This window comes from Lytechinus variegatus, chromosome 11 (assembly GCF_018143015.1).
Source record: "Lytechinus variegatus isolate NC3 chromosome 11, Lvar_3.0, whole genome shotgun sequence".
Classification (NCBI taxonomy): Eukaryota; Metazoa; Echinodermata; class Echinoidea; order Temnopleuroida; family Toxopneustidae; genus Lytechinus; species Lytechinus variegatus.
The window spans coordinates 33,222,543-33,249,571 of NC_054750.1; the positions used below are offsets into that span (position 1 = coordinate 33,222,543).

At 37.7% G+C, this 27,029-nt stretch overlaps 1 protein-coding gene across 3 annotated transcripts; it reads right to left on the reverse strand.

The window, feature by feature from the left end:
• Positions 1 to 1,464: 1,464 nt before the first annotated feature.
• On the reverse strand, positions 1,465 to 26,014 carry LOC121423746 (small glutamine-rich tetratricopeptide repeat-containing protein alpha-like). Of its 3 annotated transcripts, none has more exons than XM_041619227.1 (12): positions 25,952 to 26,014; positions 15,181 to 15,293; positions 14,367 to 14,526; positions 12,802 to 12,923; positions 12,492 to 12,600; positions 11,932 to 12,136; positions 8,693 to 8,831; positions 5,736 to 5,828; positions 4,730 to 4,767; positions 3,485 to 3,592; positions 2,990 to 3,208; positions 1,465 to 2,167 (listed from the first exon to the last, which is right to left on the reverse strand). In XM_041619227.1, exons 3-11 carry the CDS (start codon positions 14,464 to 14,466, stop codon positions 3,043 to 3,045), a joined length of 1,080 nt encoding a protein of 359 aa, XP_041475161.1. In that variant the 5' UTR covers positions 14,467 to 14,526; positions 15,181 to 15,293; positions 25,952 to 26,014; the 3' UTR covers positions 1,465 to 2,167; positions 2,990 to 3,042. The 3 variants fall into 3 exon arrangements, with proteins under 3 accessions (XP_041475161.1, XP_041475162.1, XP_041475163.1); XM_041619228.1 differs by having other exon boundaries at positions 15,181 to 15,288; positions 25,952 to 25,989; XM_041619229.1 differs by lacking the exon at positions 15,181 to 15,293 and having other exon boundaries at positions 25,952 to 25,990.
• Between the last annotated feature and the right edge of the window lie 1,015 nt (positions 26,015 to 27,029).

Below are 27,029 nucleotides of genomic sequence, written 5' to 3' on the forward strand. Positions count from 1 at the left end.
CGATTGATCCGATCAATCTCAAGTATATGGAAATCCATCAATGTCATAGTTTCTTCTTTTGCAAATGTGTTGTTCAATGTCCTTTGAAAACAAAGAGAACCATACTGAATTGTCAAAGAAAATCATGAATGTATGAATATATGTCATTTCTAGAGAATATTTTCAACAAACATGTATCTTAGAGGTTGACAATGCCGGCTTTCCACAGTTGCGATTGATCGGATCATCGCGACTCTTTGTACGACGGGGCCCTGGACCCCATAAAACAAAGGTTAGTGCTTAAAGGGGAAGTTCACCCTGAGAAAAAGTTTATTGTAAAAATAGCAGAAAAAATAAAAAATATTGCCGAAGGTTTGAGATAAATTCATCAAATAATTAAAAAGTTATTAGAATATCAATTATTTGATTTGTGACGTCATATGCGAGCAGCATTCCTACATAGCGAATGGTAAAAAATCGATGAGATGTCATTTTTTCAGAAAACTGAGAATGGTTTTCACTGTACCTTTTGTATATCAATAGACAAATCATTTCACACCTGATCATGAATAGAAAACCAAATTAAGTTATCAGGAACCATGCAAAATTTGAAATTCATGCATTTTATATTACATAACACATGGGGCAGCTGCTCGTTTATGACGTCACAAATCCAAAACTTTGAACTCTAATAACTTTTTTACTCTGTAACGGATTTTCCTCAAACCTTCACCAATATATTTTACTATTTTTTCTGCTATTTTTACAACAAAGTTTTCTTCAGGGTGAACTTCCCCTTTAATCGCTAACTTGAAAGAACAATTCTTATTGGTTCCTAGTCCGTCTTCTGAGTAAAACGTGCATGTAACAATAAACTTGATAGGTCATTTCGCTAACCTTTGTGTTATGGAGGCCCAAGTCAGACATGTATAAAAAAGAATTAAATAAGCAATCTGTACATAAAAATGTTCAATATCATGACTGTCACTGGCAATAATCTTCCACCATTCCCTGTGTTTCGATATTTCATGATTCAATCAGCTCAAGAGAAGTGAAAAGGCAAACAGAAACATTCAGAGGACTTAACGACAAGCCGTACAGATGGTTAATTGCCACTTGGTCTACACCCGTTTTGTGTATTTTCTATTTGGTCTCCTCCCACATGGGCTAACCCTTATTTGGTCTAATTACCATTTAGCCCATTCCTCATTTTGTCTCATTTCTAGTTAAGCTAGACCCATTGGCCCGTATTCTCAAGTCAGGTTTAACTTAGACCATGCTCTTACTCTGTGGTGAAATTATGGGTAGCCAAAAATGTCAAAATATTTATTAATTTGTATGTTTCTTATATTTCCTGTGCTTTTTCCCGATTCTTCATTGGTGAAGACAATCATATATTTATACTTCCTGGACAATTATGAATGATTTGAGAGCAAAATGAGCTGAAATATGATATCTCTACCATTAGTGATTTATGTAACAATTGGCTATCCATACTTAAACCACATCTTTAAACCTGAGTTTAAGTTAAACCCGACTTCAGAATATGGGCCATTAAAGCTAGCATCTAGATGGTCTAATTGATCCAATCAATCTCAACTGTATGGAAATCCATCCATAACATTTTTTTCTAAAGGAATTTTGCTCAATCTCCTTAACAGTAAACAAAGGGAAAAACGCTGACTCTTCAACAGAACTATTAATGTATGCCTATGTACATCATATATAGAAAATATTTTGAACAAATGTGCATTTCAGTGTTGATGTTGCTGGCCGTCCATAGTTGTGGCTGATTGGATCAATCGGAACTCTTGTTAAGATGGGCCCCTGAACTGTTTATGAACCAATATTTCATCTGAAATAGTACGAAATAATAAGTCAACAGAGTGGAGATTAGACCACCTGGGCATTAGACTAAATAATAATTAGAGTAAGTCAGTATAAGACCAATGGTAGTATAAGACCAAATAGCAATTAGACCAAAGTGATGGTAGACCAAATGGGTTTAGCCCACGTGGCATGAGACTACCTGAGAAGCTGACCAACTGGTTGGAGACCAAGAGATAATAAGCCATCTGAACTGTTCACTGAGTACTACAAGATGAGCTGTATGTTTTGGTGCAATGTCAGGCAACAGTCATCAAAAATGGAGGAGTATTCCTTGGTCATTAAGGGATTTGGCAGCCATCTGTTTATCATAGAAAGAAACCACACACAAGCAGAATTCCATTAGATTCATATTAAGACTCACACTGACCAAAAAAAGAAAAGATATACAGGCCTGTAGCATATAACTTACTGAATAATGGTCACTTAGCAATTATAGGCATTCTGCATTAAATACTGGGTCCCGTCTTACAAAGAGTTACAATTGATCTGATCAATCACAACTATGGAAAGCCAGCAAAACATCAACATGTAAAATGCATGCTTGCTCAAAATGTGTTCTATATGTTACATATTCATACATTCATTGTTTTCTTTCAAATTCTGTATGCTTCTCTTTGTTTACAAAGGGCATAGTGCAAATTTCCTGTAGAAAAATTATGACGTTGTTGGATTTCCATATAGTTGGGGGGTGATCTGATTAATCGTAACTCTTTGTAAGACGGGGCCTTAGACTTTGATTGGCTGTTGAGCAACATGCCTTCCACATAACAGCCAATCAAATTTCAGTTTACTATGAAGAGCCACTATAACTGTAGAATGGCAAAGTTACTATGATGATGAGTTACATGCGAAGCCTGGACCCATGTAACTGGTTCAGTCTAAAGTTTCAAATACTGGCATATATAGTAATCAACATCAACAAGACAATTTTTTATGATAAAATTTATTTTTTTTACTACTAGGCATGGAAGTATATGTGTTGGCATTTTCAGTATTGTTTTTTCTATCTATCTATCTACATTATCTGTCTGTCTGTCCGTCCATTCTATCTATCTATCTATTTATCTATCTATCTATTGATTGATTCATCTATCATTTCATCCATCCATCTAATACTCACTATTACAGGTGGAATTCTTCATAACAATACTTCTGATCTATAACAGAGTCCCACTACGATGATGATGGCGGAGGAGGAGGTTGATTTGGGTTGTTACTATTTGTTCCTTCTTGATTATTATTTGTACTGTTAGGATCCGTCCCTCTGTTCCTCATCTGTCGCACCTGTTCTACCAGCTCGGGGTTGGTCTGCTGGAGTTGAGTTGCTAACTGCTGCCCTCTGTTGGTGAGTTATTAAAAGGGAGATACATGTAATTGGTCTATTCTCTGAGAATTGTGCTAAGTGCCTTATCATTCTACATTTATTTTTATTCATGTTTTTTTTTTGTTGCTTGTCAAATTGTGTATGAGTTGAAATGAGCATACATTTTCGGTGATGACCCTTTTTTTTTGCTTGTCAAATTTTCCAGGCCCTGGTCCCCCTACCTTTGGGAACAGATTTCTGCCCATGGTCGGGTATAAGTACTTTTAAGCACAACTGTATATAGAGACTTACACAGATAAAAGGTTGGCCATCCCACCACCACCACCACCGCCGCTGCCAGTCCCATCTTGGTCAGTCTGTCCACTGGGCTGCATTGCTTGACCCATGAAAGACTGCATCCTAAACAAAACAGGGGCCCATTTCATAAAGGACTTGCAACTGTTCCAACTTTGCGATAATGGAAACTACCATGGTAACAGGGCTCAGCAGCCAATCAGAATCAAGGTTACCATGGTAGTTGCCATAATGGCAAAGTTCCAACAGTTGTAAGTCCTTTATGAAACGGGGCCCTAGGTATTAGATACAAAAAATGAAACTTTTTTGAGAATTCACAATTTCAATTTTGTTTTTATTGTTCTTCAAAAATTATAATTCATCAGAAATAGTTGGCAATACTATTTTTTCATGATTTTTGTAGGTTTGCATGGTGGGGTTTAAAATGTGGAAAAGGTTTACGGTTCATCATGTGTAATGTGAAGAAGGGAAGGAAATACCGGCTACTGCTCAAACCATCGCTACTCAAGCCATATTCAGCTCATCTCATCTGGTTTACAGTCCTTTTCTGGTCTTCGCTCACGTTCAAGAAAGAATACTTCTAATTTCCTCTTTTCATCCTATCTCGTCTTTAAATTTCAATCTTTCTGCCTGTATTTCCTTCCCTTCATCGCATTACACATGGTGAACCGTAAACCTTCTCCACGTAATACTATTTTGGTTGAAAACACAAATTGCATGGATTATGTACATAAAATCATGTTTTTTTAGGGGCAATTTCTGCGTTGGCATTCATGCATAAATAGTCATGCAGCATCATTTTGGTGTGTCCGATTATCGCAAAAATGGTCTAAAAAGATGAGCAAGATGTGAAAATAAAAGGCATCAAGCAGTCACAAAACTTTGCACCCTGGCCAAGTCGCAAAATACCCCCCGGTTAGCTTTATAGATTACTAATATGTCTGGATATTGTTTTAGCAAAATTATGTATGCACAGTGCAAACAAAATATGCTACAATGCTGCCAAAATTTCACGATGAAATTATCAATGAAAAACTGCAAACTTATAAAAATATATCTGAATATCTAAAAATCAAATGTGCAAGCAATTTCTTTATTACAATTTGTTATTTACATATGTTCTTTTTTTTATCTCCTTATATACAGCTTGAAAATAATCACAAATCTATTGCTTAAGTACTACAAGATTTCCCATCATGAAATATAAAACAACAAATAATAATATTTCACAATGTCACTTACATCTGTTGCATTTGTGGGTTCTGCAGAAATGAGGTTGCCTGTAGAACAAAAAAAAAGAAAGAAATAAATGAGATAGACCCAGGGTTGGACATTTAAATAATTTCTTATATTATGAATAGAAGAAGAAATGCAACTTTACAAAATCTGAGAGATAATTTACAGACAAACCTTAGTCGAACATGTAAGAATGGTCATTCTAAAATCAAGTAAAATGGATTGCTATATTATGATGCATTTTGTTGGTAATCTCGCTTTGAATTCACAATAAAGCATAGGTTGCCATTGAGCACAGCAGTCGTTTACAGTTTATCTACATTATCATCAAAATGAAATATCATATATATAAAGAGCATGGGTATGAAGATACGGGTCAATAGACCGTGGAGGCATGTTCAATCAAAGATTACAACTTATGAATATTCATGAACACAAATCCTAATGCTACAGTGGGATTTGCTACCTACTGAGGAACTCATCACCAAGGCATAGTGGCATACTCCTTGATCTTCAAAGGCAAGGATGCAGGTCCTAATCCCGATAGGTCCATGAAGTCATTTGGTGTCATCCGTCCTTTTTATCTTACTAAGGTGAGACTTTGAAATAATATAAGTCCAAGACCGTAGCCTAATGCATCGTCTTTAAACCAGTGACCTGGGGAGCGTTTCATGAAAGGACTTGTCGGACGTTTTATTCGACAAGTCCTGTGTTATCCGACAGTTACTATAGTGACAATACTTCTCAACCAATCAGAATCCAGGAAAGTTGTCAGATCTGACAACTTGTCGGACGAAAATATTGATGAAACACTCCCCTTTTTTATAAAGAGTTACAACTATGGTTATGGAAACTACAAAGGAAATCTTGATTGTCATTGGCTGTTGAGCCCAGTTACTATGATAGTTCCAATAATGGCAAAGTTACATGAGTTGTAAGTCCTTTGTGAAACGAGTCACAGAGTTGGGGCTACTCCATTCTGAAAAATCCCTGAAATGTTGGTCATACTCACTGCATTCATAATAGCTGGATTGTTGAGAAGTTGTGACATATCCATGCCTCCTAACGTCGGGTTGATACCTCCTACATTTGGCATTCCACCACCCTGTAGCAATGAAATGCAAACATTTTGCATTTTCCATAATAAATGCACCCCTTCTGTTCATTATCATGAGATACTTTCACAACACTTCAACCTCTATAGCTGGCTTCCGGGGAGCAACATTGCCTATCATTCAACAAACGTTGCCTCCCCCTCCCGTTAAGATGCTCTAAGAGGGACATATATGGACATATATGCACCACCTGCACACTGCACCTAGCACACTGTATATAGTGTACCAAGAATACCACCACAGGATCACAACATCACCTGACGCACTGGCAGCACCTGACACAGCACAACCAGAGCTGCCAAGTTGTATTTTGCATTTTAAGTATTCTTATCCCCCAAAATCAGTATTTTGACCCCAAAATCCGTATTTTTACCATGAGATAAATATGCATGCATAATGGCAAAGTTCGATCACTTCTTACATTATTTTGCGCCCCACACCGTCGCACACGAGACCGAAAACTTCAGTCTAGATTTTGGTTGTTCCGCTGAACTCCGTTGGCTGACTCACCAATACATAGACTGAAGAATTAGGAGGCCCGTACGTACAGACAACGTATTAGCAGTAACGTTAGATCTAATATTCAACAGAAACCAGGGGTGGTATTCTGAGGTCATTTTATCTTTAAAATATTTTATTTTATCTCTTAAAACAAAATTGGTATTCTGAGATGACATTTTATCTCTCAGATAAAATTTTAGATTTTATCTTGCATATCTAGTATCTACAGATGATACGCAACAGAACAATGCCTGCGTACACATACCCATCGCGTATCTGGCCATTGCAACGCAGATGATGTGCTTGCGCCCCTGTTACTTTGAAGAAAAAATAAAATAAACTTAAAAGAGGGTAGAGGCTATTTTATCTCTGCGACGTTGATTTCACCAGTATTTCTAGGTGAATTAACCCCAAATGGTGACATGAAAATGAAGAAAAATTATATATTCATTGAGAATAACACCTTAACGTTGTTCCTGTACAATCAGAGAGTATTTCATAAGACTTTTCTTGACTAATATTGTCTTTGAAATGATGCTTGAAAAGATGCGATAAAGACTTCGAAAAAAGATGAGAGTATTGTCCTTTTTGTTAAAATGAAATCTCCGTAAAGACGCGTAAGCGTATTTGAAGTCAATAAATTGACGCAATCTCACCCCTTTGCCACACCTCCTGGCGGAATGGATTTTAATTGGTTGAGTGATATGAGAGAGCTATAAAAGCGCGTTTCTAATTGGATATTGATTAAAAAATAGGTGTGTCTTACAGAGATAAAATGAAGATAAAATGGTTCTCAGAATACCAATTCGGAGAGATTTTAAGGGTATTTTATCTCAATGATTTTAACGGAGATAAAATATTTTATTTTATCTGAGATAAAATGGATCTCAGAATACCACCCCTGGTTTTGTCCGATCGTATGTTTGCACATAAAATGTCACATTATGAAAAAGAAATTGCATCCATATTTACGGAAAAATGTATGAAATTCAGAAATATCGTACCTTAGACCGCAGTTACGGCTAATTCGTTTCAGATTATGATCGAAACATCGTCATCTTCGATCCTTCCGTCGGTCAACGTAAGTTGCCATCTTGGATGACGTCATCATCCTTACAGACGTATTTACCAGTCGCAAAATATCGCGATTTGAGCCGCTGCTTTGCGCTTGTAAACTACGTGCGTGCGCTTGGAACTTGTCACCCGCATTGATTCGCCAGGATATCGAAAATTCTAATCGGAAAGCCTTGATGAAAGCATAACTCATTGAACGTAGAGGGCAGCAACACACGGAATACCTTTTCTTCTCTAATTTGTTTTTTCCCGTATTTTATCATGAAAAAGCGTACTGCCGTATTTTAAATTGATTTCCGTATGAAATACGGAAAAATCGTACTACTTGGCAGCTCAGCACAACCCTCTGCAGGACAGCGTGTACGCTTTTTGGGAGAGTACTCAAGGTTCAAGATGCTTGTGATTTAATCACTTTTTTTTCCAACACATATCAAAGTAAGAGGGGGTACAATGATCCGCTCAACATCACATATATGGAAATCCATCAATGTCCTAATTTTTTCTTTAGGAAATTTGAAAAAAAATGTCCTTTAAAACAAGGAAAAGCATATTGAATTGTCAAGAAATCAGTAAATGTATGAATATATATCATAGTTAACATGATCATCTAGTGAATATTTTGAACAAACATGTATTTCAGATGATGATAATAATAGTCAGTTCTTGTATAGCGCTTTACACATTATGAATAACATCTCTATGCGCTTCCAAAGGACTTGGATATTATTACCCTGGCTGTAGCTCAAGCAGCTTTCACGCGCTCAGTATTTCAAGGAATAAATGTTGACCTTGATGGCTTTCCATAGTTTTGGTAGTTTGAAATCAATCGTAACTCTTTGTAAGAAGTGACCCATGTTTGACAGTATACAAAAAATGCATGTAAGTGCGTGCATGCAGGGCCAAATAATGAACAATGTGCGAGAAGAGTCAATGGATATACCGCACCGAGGTCCGCAGGACCGAGTGCGGTCTATCTATTTGGCGAGTCGAGCACAGAGTTCATTATTTAGGTCCTCTATGCACAAGAATGCGTGTATTGTTTGTTTTATACAACCCCTCCCCCTCACCCATGTTACTGAGTTGCCCCGAATGATATATTTGATTTAAATTCTAGGTAATTCTAAATAATTCCAGAACTCGTACTATCCTGCACTCTGACGTCAGAGTGCAGGATGAGTGCATTTTGGATGCAATAGTGCGATACGGTGAATGTCATGTAATCCGATTTGGACCAATCAGATTACAGAACATTCTTGGGAGTTGTATAATATTGACTCACCCCTAAACTTGCCCCTCTGAGTTTCTGCTCTGCAATCTCTAGGTTGGCCTGGTAAGAACTGTTCCCTGGCTCCAGGTCTACTGCTCTTGTGTACGCATCACGGGCCTTCTGGTAATCATTCATGCTTGAATACGCCAGACTGGAGGGGGAAAGGTTATCACAGAAAGAATTTATAACTGGCAAGGCCCTCACATGAGGTCAATACGTAACTAAGTAATATATTGGTTGGAGTGGGATTTGGAGAGATTAGTGTAGTAGCAGGATATATGAAATGAATATTTTGTACTTCAAATAATAAAACGCGAAAGGCATGGTGACTGGATGGCATTGAATCCCGCATTTGCATACCGACCGGTATGGGCATATAACTGTTCATGATATTCAGCTTAACTCTAGAATGTGATTACTTTAATCTACATCTGACAATTGCTTTTTCTTCTGTGTTTCATTTGATTTTGCTTTAATTTATTCAAATAATTTTGTCGGAGTGGACTTGTATTCTAAGAATGCAAGTTTCTCATGACAAATGTCCTTTTCATCGATCCCAAAACAACGCAAATGCAAAAATTTAATCAAACTTCAGTGAATCACCAAATATCTCACACTTATCAATCTCACAGCTGTCAACCTTTGGAAGAACACTTTTGTTTTCTTTTGTTATCAAACTTTGTTTATTTTCTTTTAATCAATCATATTGTATTCATTGTCATTATTACAATGGTTTCATTGACCAAGCTCAGGCACAACTATATAAGTAACTTAAGTTTATTCAAACCAATCAATCAATCACACAATCAATTAATCAATCAATAAATCGATCGATTAATATGTGTGCATGTTCAATCAATCAATCAATCAATCGGTCAATCAATCAATCACACAATCAATCAATCAATCAATCAATATAATATGATATAATAATCAATATGGGATGGTGGGTTTGGGCCCTAATAGAAGCAGAGCTTGGGAAGAATTTTTGCTCTACAATTTACAATGTAGTTAGTCTACTTATATTTCCACATGTGTGCGTGCTTATATGAAAGTAGCACATTTGTGTATGAAAGTTGTTCATTCGCCACTCATTTTGCTTTTCCTTTTTCTTTACAGCTCTATATTAACATCCAACTTACCCAGTCCTTCCATAGGCTTTGCTATAGGTGGAGTCTATAGTAACGTATATTTATTCCATCAGGGATTCGATTTTAAGGCGCGCGAGAGCGATCGCGCGCTACATGCGCGCCTTAATCCATTTTTGGTAGCGCGATTAATAGTGCGCCTCGCGATCGTTGACCTGCGCGGAAATGCCTAAAGTCGCCCTCGAAATCACCCAAAATCATGCTTATTGCCGAGTGAATAACAACTCAATATGCTCGAGCTCCGCTTACCATTTAAAAATCATCCAAAATCCAACACTCAAAGTCATGAATAATCCTTAAAAATAGCGAGTAGCGCAGTTTCAAATTCCGACGTTGCGTTATTTTTTCTGTACCACGTATTTCCATACACATGGTACCAAGTACGGAAAAAAAAAATCAATGCAACGGTCGGGAAACAGTTGCATGTATAGGGGTCCATTATGACTACCACCATGTGCAATTTCGAATGCACATGTTTCCCCTACAGATATCACGATTCTGTGATTTAATAATTCGAAATACACAGGAAATAAATCCCAGAGACTTGTAACCTAGCATTGGTGAGTTGTCATTCGGCTTTGCTTTTCAAAACGGCTTATTAACTTCCAAAATAAGTTATCTTATTTATTAATTATAACTAAAAAATCATTTATTTTCTTTTTCTAGGGGATGAGGTATTATATCAGACAATAAATCATCAAACAAAGCTCCATCTATTTTACAAGGCTGGCGGCAGGCTCACGCATTGGCGCTTTTACTAGCTAGCCAGTTAGAGCTCTGTCTCTGCCAGAGCTCTGGGGGACAATTCACTCAGTAAAGGCCTCAATGATGGTGATTTTCTGTTTCAGACAGAGTTTACATTTCATGAATATTATTCAAAACTGCCAATAAAGTTTGATGATTTCTTCATTGTCATGTATATTTAAGTTCTTAATGAATACATTCTCACCGAATTTAGACTCCCCAATAGAGAAATGAAATTTTCATGGAGATCTGCGTTTTCAAAGAACTTCAGGAAAAGTTAGGGGATGTGGGCCTTTATTACATGTACATGGCTGAGTACAGGGTATTGTACTGGAATACATGTAGATGGAGTAGAAATTAGATATTGAATTCATTTATATCCAAGTCCAACTCACAGTCACACACACACGCACTCACCCACACACACCCACACACACCCACATCCAAGATTCTAAGCATGAAAAATAACTTTAAAAATCATACAATATTGAACAAAAAGTAATAATTCATTAATAAGTGAACAGGTATATCCAAGTCCAACTCACAGTCACACACACACGCACTCACCCACACACACCCACATCCAAGATTCTAAGCATGAAAAATAACTTTAAAAATCATACAATATTGAACAAAAAGTAAGAATTCATTAATAAGTGAACAGGTATTCCTCAAAATACAAAAAAGAAGCATTTAAAAAGAGCTCCCGAAATGCAAAAAGTAGCCCCCGAAATTTGCCCCCCAAAAAATTATTAGTGACTTAACTTTAAGCCAAAGTCAAAACCTAACTCAAACAGGTTTTGATAACACACAATCTAATTACAAAACATTGTAAAACAAATTACAAATACTTCCTTTGGTTGTTGATTTTAACTTTATAGTACATACATTTCCTCCATCTGTTTTGTTAATTGGACAAAAAGCTCCCCTTGTATGTTGAAGAAGAGCTTTTTGCAGTGCTCCTCTACCGCTCTCCTTAACAGATCTAGGAGAGCTATTTATTGCTCCCCTCATAATTATAAAACTGAGTCCCTGTTCCATCCTTACATAGGCTTTGCTACAGGTGGAGTAAATAGTAACATCTACTTATCCCATCCTTACATATGCTTTGCTATAGGTGGGGTCTATAGTAACATCTACTTACCCCATCTTTCCAAAGGCTTTGCTATAGGTGGGGTCTATAGTAACACCTATTCACCCCATCTTTACATAGGCTTTGCTATAGGTGGGGTCTATAGTAACATCTACTCACCCCATCCTTACATAGGCTTTGCTATAGGTGGGGTCTATAGTAACATCTACTTAACCAACCTTCCATAGGCTTTGCTACAGGTGGGGTCTATAGTAACATCTACTTACCCCATCCTTCCATAAGCTTTACTATAGGTGGGGTCTATAGTAACGGCTCTCTGGCAATCCTCGAGGGCCTTTTCGTGATTCTCTATCTTGCTGTATGCTGCTGCACGATTACTGTAATACACTGACTTCTGTGAGTTGAGATTGATAGCTTTCGTATACAACTCTATTGCTTCATGGAATTGTTCTTTCTTCATCAGCTCATTGCCTAATTAGGAAACAAAGAATACATAGAAGAGATAAAAAAACTGAATAAAAAGAGATACAGGTAACTTTGAATTTTTCGAATCTCTTGGGATCACAAAAAATTTGTAGCAAAACTTATGAAAATATCATCTTGAAGGAAGTTTATACCACGAATTGCATAATCAGGGGTGTTTCACAGGAGTATGACTTAATTTAAGTACAACTTAATTTTAGTATGACTTAAATTAAGTATGACTTGGAGTTGCACTTAAATGGCAATCGTAACTCTTTGTCAGACGGGGCCTTGATCTCAACGATACTTTCCCCACATCCTGAAATATCAGTTTTACAGCGTGTGCCCTTTCAATATTACTTGCCTTCATTTTTTAGTTTTTCTGCTAGTGCCTTGTCTGCTTCTGATATCTCTGGACCTGATGCAGCTGAACATGCCCCTGCACTTGATGGCGCTCCTTGTGTTACATCAGGCTGAAAAAATGTTTAACAACACAAAACACATGTTTCATAATGTGATATCCGCTATACAAGAACCGTTTCTTATCATTATTGTTATTGTACTTATTATTGAGACCAGTTTAGCAGATTTACTTTCACTTTGGACATCAACACCATGAATTTCACTTAATGGCTCTGTAGATTTTGAATGAAATGTATTTTGAAAAATAATACCTGTTGGCCTCCTACGGCCGATGTGAACATCTCTAGTAATGATCTGTCTGTCTTTAGTTGTGAAACAAGCGTTGGATCATCTAAGTTTATTCCATACGCAGTCTGAAGGCACTGCAGGCCGACTAGAAATAAGAAAAAAAAATGAAATACAAGTACTGGGTAAGACTATGATGTATCTTGGTACAAAAAGTTCTTAGGAATTACCTCCACATCTGCTTTCATAATCATCATCATAATCATGATCTTCAATTCATTAGGATTATAGTCATAACCATGAGGATCATCAACATCACCACTATCAGTACCGCCACTAGCATCATCAATTCCATCACCATTTCCATCATCATCTTTATCATTCAATTCAATTTCATTTTATTGTCCATATGGAAATTTGTTTTGCTCACATTATGATTATTTGTAATAAAACATCACATATTACATTAATACATATATCACATGCATAGATACAATTACACAAGATTGCATGAAAAAGTGACAAATACAAGGTAAATTCTTCAGGATGTTTATGTCACCATCATTATCATCATCATCTTTATCACCATTATCATCATCATCATCATCATCTTTATCATTATCATCATCATCATCATCATCATTATCATCATCATCATCATCATCATCACCATAATCTTCATCATCATCATGAAATCATCATCATTCATATTTGTCCTAATAACCATTATCCTCAACAGCATTTTCATAAAACACCAACCAACCCTCCCGATCACTTCGGTCATCCAACAAGAACCTTTTAGTTGTTCCCAATGCAACCTCCCACACCCATGGCGACAGAGCCTTTTCAGTTGTGGCTCCTACACTCTGGAACTCACTCCCTCTTAGCTTAAGATCCCATTCTTCTCTAAGTTCCTTTAAAGTAGCACTTAAGACATATGTCTTCCGTAAATAGTATGATTTTTTTACAGTTAATATGTCCGTATTTAAGTTAGTATTTTTGATATGTAAGGTAGTTAAGTTAATAAGTTTAGTTTATTAAGTTAAGTAGTTAGGTTTTGTGAAGAAAAGCGCTTAGAGAAATTTTGTTAGGCGCTATATAAATATTGAATTATTATTATTAAAACATTGCTTTCTTTTATCTTCACTTGTCTTATAAACAACATGGGCTATCCATTTGTTCTGCTCTCAGTTTGATTTTATGGTTGCTTGGTCAACACTATACGTAGTCTTCTACTCACTTTGTCTAATCCTCATTAAGTCCAATGCCCAGTGGGTCCAGTTTTCACTTAACTACTTATTTGTTATTACTTTTTCAAAATGAACATTTTTTGTTCATAATCAGTTCATCTAACCATGTATACTACATGTAAGTGACCAACTGGATATTGTTAATTCGGGTACATACATATAGCTTGATAATTTAACAGTAAATAGATTAAGTGACAATGAGATGAACTGCTTAAAATAGACAAAATGAGATTAAACAATGAAAGAGGCAATAGATAAAATGGTTGTAGACCAAGCAACTGACTTTTCACTTTGACCTTTTGCCCCTGCCCCCATCCCCAGAGCTATTCTAGATCACTCACCTTCAAGGCTTTCGAGGGCCTCTCCTGTCACTGCACTAGATCGGACTTGCTGGTCCAAGAACTCAACTATTGCAAAAACAAGCCGGTTTTGTATCGACATCCTGACTTCTTTGGTACCACGCCAATGAGACAACACAGATTCCTCAAGTCTTGCAAATTTCTAATAAAAAAGAAGGCCAACGAGTGAGTAAAACTATATTTAATATGTATCCAGTATGTTGTGTTGTGTAACTTGAGATAAACATTACATTCTCAAAAATGGCCACTCAATGAAAAAAAAGTCACTGCCTAATGGAAAAATATCGGTTGATAACAAGGAAATTACAGAAAAGACCTATTTAAATCAGACGCTACTGACACTTCAGGAAGGGGAGGGGGTATATTTGTAATAAAAAAAAGAAGAAAATCAGAGAATTTGGTACAGTATTGATGGTTTCATAGGAATACCCCCCCCCCGCACAATGTAGGATAGAGGTATAAGTCATAACTAAACCACATATTTCTTCATTGTGTGTTTGTGTTTGACTTTTAACAGACGTGCATCAATCGGACATGATTCTTCATACCTGGGAGTCCTGGGACGGACATTTAACATCACTAACTGAAAGACATGACCAGAGCTCAAACCTGTAAATCTGCATCAATTTGTAACTTCCCCATGTGGCCCCGTGTATCTTGGATTACAGGTGTACGCCACAAAGCCAATATGTGGCGACACTGTTTCTTCAATCTGGGCTAAGCCTCTCAATGCTTTGGCAATATGGCAGAGATTTTGCATAACTTTCTTGCAGTAAGTGGTCATGCCTCTACTCACCTCTCATAAGTGCGAGTGAAACCAAAGGGAATCCTGGAATCCGCCTTGCGAATTTCTTTGAAAATCTGAGAATGGCAGCAATGACTTATTCGTTTGTTGACACAGGCCCTGCCCTTGGAGATGGCACAAATGTATTGCACAGAAAAACAAATAAATTAAAGATGAAAATGGAAGCATCAATGGGTATGACTGGTTGACCTTAGTCTTTAGAGATGAACTATTGTACATGTAGGCTGTAGCCAATGTTAGAATATTTGGAAAGTCAGACCTATGTAATTGCCTTTTTATTTTGTTGCAGTATTGTTAACATCATTGAACTTACAGTCTGCAACCATGTCAGTCCATACATACACACTGAGAACACCATTATTGTAAAAGAAATCAGAATATTTAATCACGTACATTCATTATGATTAGGGAGACCGCAAGATTTTTCTATCTCATCAACCATTTAATTAAACTGTCTGATTTTTCCAGATCTTAATGAAAATAGTGCAAAATAGAAATCTAACAAATTTCATAGCAATCCATAAATCGATTTTTGAGAAATAACCAAATGAATTTAGAATGAAATTCAGCCAAATGCTCCCAATAGGCTCTGTAGCATAATTTGTCCCAACACACACAATGCTGAAACACGACCACACACACAAGAGTCCAGATATTTTGTGTGCAGTTTTGCATTGGGCTTTCTGGAGTAGTGGGAAAGGGTATTTTGAAATCAATTCTGACACTAAAGAAATCCTAAAGCCTAAAGAAAAGGTGGAAAATTAGTATTTCCATTGGATTTGCCATTATCAATACTACAAAAACCCGCTAGTTTACAAAAATATGGCATAATCATATACGAGATACCAGACTTTGAAATTCCTTTTTTAATGCCTCATCAAAATTATTGTAGTAGCCAAATGTAAACTGGGTAGGTTATTTGGAGCATTTAGCTCCGCATTTTATTCTCTTGAATTTGATACCAAAATCATTAAATTTGGATAACTAGATCATATGTCAGAAATGCGTTTGAACTTTTATTTTGCCTCAAAACCATGACTATTTTTGGCTGTGTAAATGCAGTGGAAAGGGCCAAATTTTTTGCTCTGTGTGCAGTCACCCTATGATCTTTCTTTGTTAATTACATCTAGTATTGTACTGAGGATTTTTTTTTTCGATTAGACTTAGTCTTAGAGCACTCAATTAAAAAAAACATAATTTTGAGAACATTTGTATGAGACCCTCTAATTAAGGTGGAAAGTGACAAATGCAGCCCCTAATTAATTTGCAAGCATCTTAGAAGCAACTTAGATCTCAAAAAATGGATTTTATTAAAAAAAAAAGAATTAGATCTATTCTAAAGAAATAAAATTGAAGGATTTTGTCTGATTATTTACCTACTACTTTTTTACCTACCAACTGGAAAATTTCTAAATTCTATATCAAATTATAATTTTCTAGCTTCTTTAATATCACCTGGGCTCCGTAACACAAAGGTTTGCAATCAATCGCTTAATACCAATTACCAATCAAGATCGTTGTTGCACGCGCGCTGTTTAAAATACTGACAGGGAGTCAATCGGTGCGGTTCTTTCATACTTGCAATTCATCGCAAACCTTTGTGTTACGGAGCCCAGGAGTAAAAAAAGTAGGTGTGTGTGTGTCACTGGGGTAAGGGGTATCTAAAATTCTCCTCTCAAAATCTACAAATATCTTCCACATCCTAATCAATATTCAGGAATCCATTCAAGAATCAAGTGTAGGATGTCATTATCTGTCACATAATTGCTATTTGGAGAGAATTTCTGCATGAAAAGGAACTTTGAGGATCAATATTGGAATCAAGGATTGAAGGCATGATTTATGGTATATGTAGTACAGTCCCATGTACTGCTTTTGAGTGTCTGATGATCAACTCATAACAGAGTTTTAGCTGACACACTGCTGGCTTGGAAGGACTTCAGCCTATCTATGAGATGAAGCACAAGTCATTGTTCATCTAGAGAAAAACCAGATCGAGATACCAGGTTTTTATGTGCCAATTTTTCTGTAGCTTTCAGGGCATTTTGATGTGAGAAAGAAAGCCCTTCTGTACTTGTTGAAAATAGAGCTCTGCTGAGTGACATTTATCTTAACTTCATTCATGTATTGATTGCTATTGGTGGCTGAAAACTGAAGGCTACATCTACATGTTATTCTGTTTAGTCTTCTGTATTGGACTCTTGCCCTTCTCTTGCCCATCATATTGATGATCACAATTTCATATCTACGATGCATGAAGCATTATTAGCGGGTTTGTCAGTATGTTAATGCTTTATGGCTTGTGGTATATAATTAAATTTCTCGATACGAACAAGCCTACTGTTCAACCAGCTATTTTTGACTTTGTAATGATAATCTGATATTGGTCATGCCCAGGAAGCCCAAATTTCCATGTGGCCTATGTCACAAGGCAGTGACTTGGAAGTCAAAGGGTGTACAATGTGAAGGACCATGTGAACTGTGGTTCCACTCTGAGTGTATAGGACTTAACTCCACGGAGTACAATACTTTTGGAAACAGCTCAGTGGTCTGGATATGTAATCATTGCGGTATCCACAACATAAGCAGATCCAACCTCTCTGTCTCAGGACTGGCTGATATCAGTGAAGAAAATGCCTACAGCTCCCTGGATCATGATGGTATTGAATCGTCTACATCTTTATCACTGGACGAAAGCTTTGACTTGCCACGTCGTGCCTCATCTCCAACCAGACCCAATATGGCACCACTTCGAAAGGCTACAAAAGCAAAGGGACGCCAGCTACGAATACTTAATGTCAACTGTCAAAGCCTTCGGGCCAAGAAACTATCATTTCAGGTCTTCATCGCAAAACATGACCCAGATGTCATCCTAGGTACAGAGTCTTGGCTTTCAAATAACATTCTAAATAATGAAATTTTCCAAACTGAAATATATGACATCTATCGGAGGGACAGACCAGGCGATGCCCATGGAGGTGTTTTTATCGCAGCCAAGAAAGATTTGATTTCTAGCAGAGTCGAAGAACTGGAGACAAACTGCGAGATTGTATGGTGCAAGCTTGAGATGGCTGGATCCAGGACGCTTCATATTGCATCATACTACAAACCACACGAAGGTGATGAAACCAGCCTGCTTGCCCTTGAACAATCACTGTCAAGATTGAATTCAAGTCAGCTTGTTGTCATCGGGGGCGACTTTAACCTTCCAGGCTGGGACTGGACAAGCCAGACAGTGAAAGCGTGCAGCCATCCTGCTCTTCATCATAAGTTTGGGGAAATGTTGGATGATCATGGCCTTACCCAACTCGTAGAAGAACCAACAAGACGGCATCACACTCTGGACTTGTTCCTCACCAACAATCCCACCCTTGCCTTCAACGTGTGTGTTCTTCCTGGCATATCGGATCATGACTGTCCTCTGCTCACCTTTGACATGAAACCATCAAGAAGACATCAAATGCCTAGAAAGGTTCCAGTCTACAGCAAAGCAGACTGGGAAGGGTTCAAGGACAGCATGTCAAAAGTAGCTGATGAAATATCATCCAAGCTTGAGGGAGCCTCCACGAGTGAATTGTGGGACATATTTCAAGCAGGAATCAAGAATGGTATAGAGGCACACATTCCTCATGCAATGTTGAAGCCCAGAGCCAACCTACCTTGGGTGACTGCAAGAATTAGAAAGCTCATCAAGAAAAGGAGTAGGGTTGTCAAGAAATGTAAAAACATCTTGAAATCCAGAGGACTTCTTCCATATAACCTTGAAGAGTATAGTAACAGTCTTAAGAAGATCATCCAGTCAGAGATCAGGAAAGAATACTGGAAATATCTTGAGTCTATCTTTGATGGATCTGATGATGAAGACAATCAATTCATGGCCATGAAACGATTTTGGAGCTTCATTAAGTTCAACCGAAGTGACAGTGGAGGAATTTCCCATCTTAAATCAGCTGGAAAGAAGCTTACTGACCCCACTGATAAGGCCAATGCACTCAACCATCAATTCCAATCAGTATTCACTGAAGAGACTCCAGTGCCTCCTGACTTGCTTCCCCCTTCTTCGCCTTATGAAACCATGCCAGATGTCATCATCACAACGAATGGTATCAAGAAACTGCTTGACAACCTGAAGCCAAGGAAAGCACCCGGTCCTGATGGCATCACTCCTCGAGTACTCAAGGAGCTATCAGGTGTTATCGCACCGTCCCTGAGGGATATCTTCAGGAAGTCCTATAGCACCGGGGAGATACCAGAGGACTGGAGAAATGCCAACGTAGTGCCTGTCTACAAGAAGGGAGATAGAGCGGAACCAAGCAACTACAGACCCATCTCACTAACTTGCATCGCATGTAAGTTGATGGAGCATATCCTTGCAAGTAACATCATGAAGCATGGAAACCACCAGGATATTTTGTACCCTCTTCAGCATGGCTTTAGACAACACAGGTCATGTGAGCTACAATTGTTAGGACTGGTAAGCGATCTGACCAACAACCTTCAAGGTGGAAAGCAGACAGACATCTTAGTGCTGGACTTTAGCAAGGCTTTTGACAAGGTCGGTCACCAGCGCCTTCTCCGGAAACTTGAGTTCTATGGAGTTAGAGGACATAACAACCGCTGGATTGCTAACTTTCTTCATAACAGGAAACAGCAAGTGCTCCTGGATGGTCGTAGTTCATCTCAAGTCGACGTAACTTCAGACGTGCCGCAGGGCTCTGTCCTCGGCCCCTGTCTCTTTCTCTACTACATCAATGACCTGCCTGATCAACTCAAGTCAAGAGTTCGACTGTTTGCTGATGATGCTATCATCTACCTCACAGTTCAGTCAGATGCTGATGCTGACCAGTTACAACAAGACCTCAACAGACTATGTGAGTGGACCAGTAAGTGGATGATGGAATTGAACACCAATAAGTGTGAAGTCATCACAGTCACCAGGAAGCGAAACAGGATTGTACACCAGTATAAACTCAAAGATGCTATCCTTACTCCTGTAGAAGCAACAAAATATCTTGGTGTCACTATCACATCAGACCTGAAGTGGAACAGTCACATCAGCAATGTTTGTCAAAAGGCTAACAACACCCTTGCCTTCCTACGAAGAAACCTGCGAGTAAACTCTCCCAAGTTGAAAGCTACAGCATACCAATCACTCGTCAGACCTTTGGTGGAATATGCATCTACTGTCTGGGATCCATCAACCTCCAAGAACATCTACAAGCTTGAAATGATCCAACGCAGAGCAGCCAGATTCACACTGAATCGGTATCACAACACATCAAGTGTGTCATCGATGCTGCAGGAGCTAGGATGGACATCCCTTCAACAACGACGGGAAATCTCTCGCCTTGTGATGTTCTACAAGATCCACAACGAGCTTGTCCCATTCAACTCTGATGCATACATCACCAAATGTACCAGATCAACAAGAGCTGTTCACACTCAAGGATATCTGATGCCTCAATCAAGGACCCAACAACATCAATGCTCCTTCTTCCCCAGAACCATCAAGATGTGGAACACTCTCCCAGTAAATGTTGTGACAGCACCATCAACCGAAGCCTTTCGTCTGCAACTGACGAAAGGCAACAACAGCTAGATCAATACCTGTTTTTACTTGCACCATGTATATATTTGGCACATGCACTTTATCCTTGTGACACACACCTCACCAAGTTCTGCAAGAATCTTCAGGATTGAAGGAAGCAGACTACACAGAAGAAGAAGAATTCGATAAGTGCCTTCGAATTCAATCTGACCGTGGTCGTGCAAGCACAAGCGCGCAGCCCAGGGGCCTGTTGCATGAAATGGTCTTTCGTAGAACCGTTCTACGTAAGAACGATATATCGCTCAACTGTTTCACAAAGCCGATTTGGGCGATACGAAGAATGGTCCTTGGAAAGACACCTCCAGACATGTCCTACGTAGGCATGATCTTCTTTGCACACCGCCCGCCACCGTCGGCATCGGGAGAAAATGCGTTTACGGCAAGCCACACTGACATATCACCTTTAAACATATTTTTTAGGGGGTTGATGCGTTTTATCTGGGATGGCGCCAAGTTATTTTTTTACATGGGGGCTAGTTGTCATCAATTTCAGGTCGACAAGACGACCAAAACGGAAGTCATTTTAACTTCTCCGGGGGTAATGTATAAGCCCAAATATTTTTAAAATATGTTTTCTTTTATTCTCCCTCCGTCCTATTCCCACCCCTTTTCCATTGAAAAATAAATAAACTTGAACTATCGAAATGGGCTGCACTATCTCTCTGACTCCTTATGCTTTCTCAATATAGATAATTAAACAACATGAAAACAAATTTCTTAAAAAGAAATGATGTAAGTAAAAAATGTGTTTATAACGTTCAGCAAAAAAAGGACACAAAACTAAAATGTTAAACATGCTAAATCATTTATTTTTATTCACTTTCATTATAATTATTATTTTTGATGAGCTTGATTATAATCAATGAAAATTAATTCTTGCATGGATTTGGGATAACTTGAGATGTAACAAAACAAAGATCTGCAGAAATAGCTAATTGAATTTAAGATACAGATTAGGCCCATAGCTTACGAATCCATCACAATCATTACAAATGAAGATAAGTTCACAAAGAAAAGATTATGAAAAGTCCATACGAAGAGGCGCATTTTAAATCGTAGGGTAGGCCCCAAAAGAATCACGTTAGTCTCTTCTCCTTAACTTTGAAATGTTGAACATATATATTTTGTATATTCTTCAACCTTATATTCTACAAATTTCCATTAATTCAGTGATCAACTTTATGACCAACGTTTATGATTGGTGTAATTTTTCGCATTATGTATGTTAACAGTGTTTTCTCCATTGCGGATTACACAGCTTTTTCTATGTTTTAATTATTATTGCAAAGCACGTACTACTTTATTCACTTGGCCATGTTTGCAGCAATGTTCATATTTTCCTTGTCTTCGGATACTCATCATGCAACTGAGGTATGTTTATACTCTAAACACTCACATTTGTATTTCTTGCGTATATCTGACAAATAAAATAAATAAATTAGATTTTTCACACGCAGCTTCTCATATTTTCCTTTTTAGTCTCATATAATCAGACACTGTTGATTTTGTTTACACCATTCAAACCCTATTTTTACCTCAACTAATAACATATTAACGCATAATTTGCAAAATTGTCATCATACAGGGCGCGACAAACCCGCTTGCCCGGGGCAAGTGAAAATGACGTGCGGGCAAGCACTTCTCAAAGTCAATTGCCCGATTGGGCAAGTGGTTGTTGTGTCTTTTTTTTGTACCGTACCTCGTTTTTCCATAAATCATCCAAAATCCACACTCAAAATCATGCTTAAGCCTAAAAAACAGCGAGTAGCGCAGTTTCAAATTCCGAAATTGCCTTATTTTTTCTGTACCACGTATTTCCATACATGGTACCAGCAGGTATGAAAAAAATCAACGCAATGGCCGGGAAACAGTTGAATGTAGTATAGGGGTCCATTATGACTACCACCATGTGCAATTTCTAATGCACATTTTCCCTCCTTTTGATATCACGATTCTGTGATAAAATAATTAGAATTACACAGGAAATAAATCACAGAGTCTAGTAACCTCGCAATGGTGAGTTGTCATTCGGCTTTGCTTTTCATAACGGCCTATTTAGTATTAACATCCAAAATAACTTGCCGTATTTGTTAATTATAACTTAAAATTCATTTGTTTCCCTTTTTGAGGGGATGAGGTAAATATCAGACAATAAATCACCAAACAAAGCTCCATCTATTTTACAAGGCCGGCGGGAGGCTCACACACGTGCGCATACTAGCTAGCCAGTCTGAGCTCTGTCTCTCTGCCAGAGCTCTGGGGGACAATTCGCTCAGTAAAGGCCTAAATGATGATGGTGATTTTCTGTTTCAGACAGAGTTTACATTTCGGGTATATTATTCAAAATTTCCTATAAAGTTTGATGATTTCTTCATTGTCATGTATATTTAAGTTATTGATGAATACATTCTCACCAAATTTAGACTCCCCCATAGAGAAATGCAATTTTCGTAGAAGTCTGCGTTTTCAAAGAACTTCAGGAAAAGTTAGGGTATGTGGGCCTTTATTACATGGCCGAGTACAGGTTATTGTACTGGAATAGGCGAAGTAGAAATTAGATATTGAATTCATTTATATCAACTCAAGTTCAACTCACAGTCACACCCACACAAACACGCACACACACACCCACGATTCTAAGCATAGTGAAAAAAATTACTTAAAAATCATACAATATTAAACAATGTTAGTAATAATTCATTAATAAGTGAACAGGTATTCCTCAAAATAGAAAAAAAAGTAGCATGTGAAAACATGTAGATAAAATTATTGATCGAGTGGAACATCATAAAATGATGAAGAAAAGACTTGATGGTTTCCAACTAATTTTTTTTTTTTAAATCAAGGAAATATGGAAAATAAATGACCATTTCATGGATTTAAAGATGCAAAATGTGAAATTTTAGCCATTCCACTTTTGATGATAAAACAATTTTTTCCGAGTCAATAAAGAGCTGAACATTTTTCACTGGCTTTCTTTATAGTTTCCAACTATACATGAAAGCAATTCTAAGGAAATATGGTATGCAGGTAGCCATTTCATGGATTTAAAGATGCAAAATATGAAATTTTAGCAACTTTTGTTGAAGGGTTTTTTAAAACCTTAAATACCCATAAAATATCGATTTTTTTCTCCAAAATAAACGTAAAGACTCAGGCCTACGTTGCTGAAAATATCCTTTTCAATGTGTGTTCTTTTATACTGGACATGACTCTCAATTGTTATTTTGTATACCTTGATAAAAATAAGAGTAGTGCCGTCATAATGAAAAAATTATTTAAAAAATTGGGCAAGCAGTTTTTTCTATCGGGCAAGGAAATTTTTTCATCACTTGACGAAAAAATTTTTTGTAGAGGCCTGATCATATATAAGTATTCTATAAAATATAGAATATTGAAACTGAATTACTAAGTTAAATCAATTTTTATATCGGGCAAGGGTCTCTTTCGTTGAAATATCAATGAAAGGTGTCTTTAAAAGGACACCGTGTTCTATAAGGGAAATAATGAAAATTTCGATTTTATTCAGTTATGTTTGTGAATCTTTAAAGTTTTTTCTCTTTTTACCTCATAAAGTAAGCTCCATACATCAATTCTACAATCAGTAATAAATAAAACATCATTTGATCTCCTTTTTTGAAATAAATGATTTTAAGAAAGGCAGTGTATACAGCCACACGCGTGTGTCTTTACCATCCAGCCACACGCGTGTGGTTATATCCAGAACACCTATCTGTGGATACCGCCACACGCCACCAGTAATAACAGTAAAACACGTATGTAGGTCTGACCGTCTATATCACGATCAAAATAACCTCATTTCTTCATTAAATTCTTACATTCTAAACCCCTTTGATATCCTTAGATCGTTTCAATTTCATTCTCACCGTCTTCTCTCCTTGCTTTTCTTGTCTTGTTACAAACGGTCGTCTGTTTAACAGCAAATTCTCTTTTTCTACTTGTGTCGATTCTGGCTTCCTTCGCGGTGGCAGACCCATACAGCGTTAGCGCAGTGCATGCAGTAGTTAAACCCAAACTGTGTATGTCTACTACTGCGCTGCGCTAACGCTGTATGGGTCTGCCACCGCGAAGGAAGCCAGAATCGACACAAGTAGAAAAAGAGAATTTGCTGTTAAACAGACGACCGTTTGTAACAAGACAAGAAAAGCAAGGAGAGAAGACGGTGAGAATGAAATTGAAACGATCTAAGGATATCAAAGGGGTTTAGAATGTAAGAATTTAATGAAGAAATGAGGTTATTTTGATCGTGATATCGACGGTCAGACCTACACGTATACGGTACGTGTTTTACTGTTATTACTGGCGGCGTGTGGCGGTATCCACAGATAGGTGTTCTGGTGTGGCTGGATGGTAAAGACACACGTGTGTGGCTGTATACACTGCCTTTAAGAAAACTCATCATTCCGAAATAAAAGGTTCAGGTCCTATCTCTAAACCTCCCTGCTTCAGTCAGCCAAGCCTTCACCTCTGCTCACCCCTTCATCTTTGCCACTAATATCTTATTACCCTCCTCGCACCTTTCTATCGCTCCTGCTGCCAATGTTATGACCCACTGCCATGACTGCCTCAGATACATTCTTAAAATTCATCACATTCGTGTAGAGAAATTACTTCTGCTCAACACCCAACCTGTGGATAGCCGCTGATCCTCGAATACCGGGGGAAGAACAACTAAGAAGATGAAGACTAAAAATTTTTCCGATACTATTTCTATCGATATAAAACGATGTCGCGGACTTGGAAGACAAAATTGCCTTCGTGAAACGGAAAGCGCTGATTTGTCGCCAATCTTCCCATCTCGGAAGAATGGTCCTACTCCTAGGACGTTCCTACGTATCGCTCATCTCGTCATGCAACAGGCCCCAGGGCCATAGCGGTCCGTTACCCCTCAATCACGGGCCTCGGCCGGCAGGCGGTTCGGACCATACCGATACTACACATATGAATAAAATAAAGGTGGGCTTGCGACTTCGCCTCAGCCTTCACACGAAATCCATCTCTCAATTGAACATTTCTACAAGCAGTAAACTTGCAAATGATCTATGCCTGGACTATATCCATCATGCACATATACATGATGATTTTAAAAGAAAATGACACATAGAAAGCTTTCATTTTGGTATTTTTACTTACAATTAAATGTTCGGCTCAAGTCTGAATCGGGAATGACACGATTATTTGTGAAAGCGCCCTCTTTCGTTGATAAAAAGACATGGGGGGTAGGTGATATAGGGGCAAGGGGTGTACATTCCCGGTGTACATTACTGTTTGAATTTGTTTAGTTAAAAATATCCACCGCTATGGTTCAAAATTTATCCAGGTAACTAGCTGCAAGATACAATAATCTTTCTCAGGATGATAATAATAACAATTAATAATAATAAGAATAAAACACGGGAAAAATTACAAAATCTTTCATTTTTGTAGATGCTTATAATATTGTTCTACAGGGGCATGTGCCCATTGGCGGCGGAGCAGAGGATTAATGTTTTTGGGGGGACGCTACAATAGATATCTATTGTTGCATCAATCCCCCCGGTCGATCCCCCCAACACAAATGATAATCCTCTGCTCCGCCGCCAAGTGCCATGAAGGCAATGCAGTGCCATGAAGGGGGGGGGGGGGACCCCCCGTATGATTCTTATACAGGGGCAGCACGTAGGCCTATTTTGATATGGGGGACGTGGGGAAACTTAATAGCTAATTTAATTTCTCAAAAATAAAAGCAGGAGTGCAGCTAGGCCTCTATACATGACATGGTCAGACCTCTCTTTTTTTTCGCTTCTTCCTTCGATCTTCGTTCCTTTAATTTTTAAACTATATTTTTTGCTCAGATGCAATTTTATCATTTATCTTATCAGCTACATTTTAATTTGTTATACTATTTCTGCCGTTTTATGTATGTTTTCTTCAGCCTTTTCATCTGAAAGTTCAATAGCACTTGGTTGAACTTTATTAAAGAAACGACTTTTGGCCCCGTAGGGACAAATAAAGGCTCCAAAAAGTATATAAACGTTTAAACATAATATATTTACAATTATTATAAAGGATAACATATATACAGGTGCCATAATATATACAGAGATTTACAAATGTATCAGCTGGCAGAAGTGGAACTTTGCAGATATTCCACTACTGAGATCATCAGAAAGCGTTTTTCCTATAGCAAACGGGTACAGAATAATTGATACAAATATAAAACAGAATGTGA

Bases quoted from the DNA above. Each gene is read 5' to 3' on its own strand.
- LOC121423746 (XM_041619227.1), bottom strand. From the start codon at position 14,466: ATGTCGATACAAAACCGGCTTGTTTTTGCAATAGTTGAGTTCTTGGAC. The intron at 12,601-12,801 runs GTATTATTTTTC...ACATTTTTTCAG, and splicing joins CGGCCGTAGGAGGCCAACAG to CCTGATGTAACACAAGGAGC. The intron at 12,137-12,491 runs GCAAGTAATATT...TTTCCTAATTAG, and splicing joins AGAAAAACTAAAAAATGAAG to GCAATGAGCTGATGAAGAAA.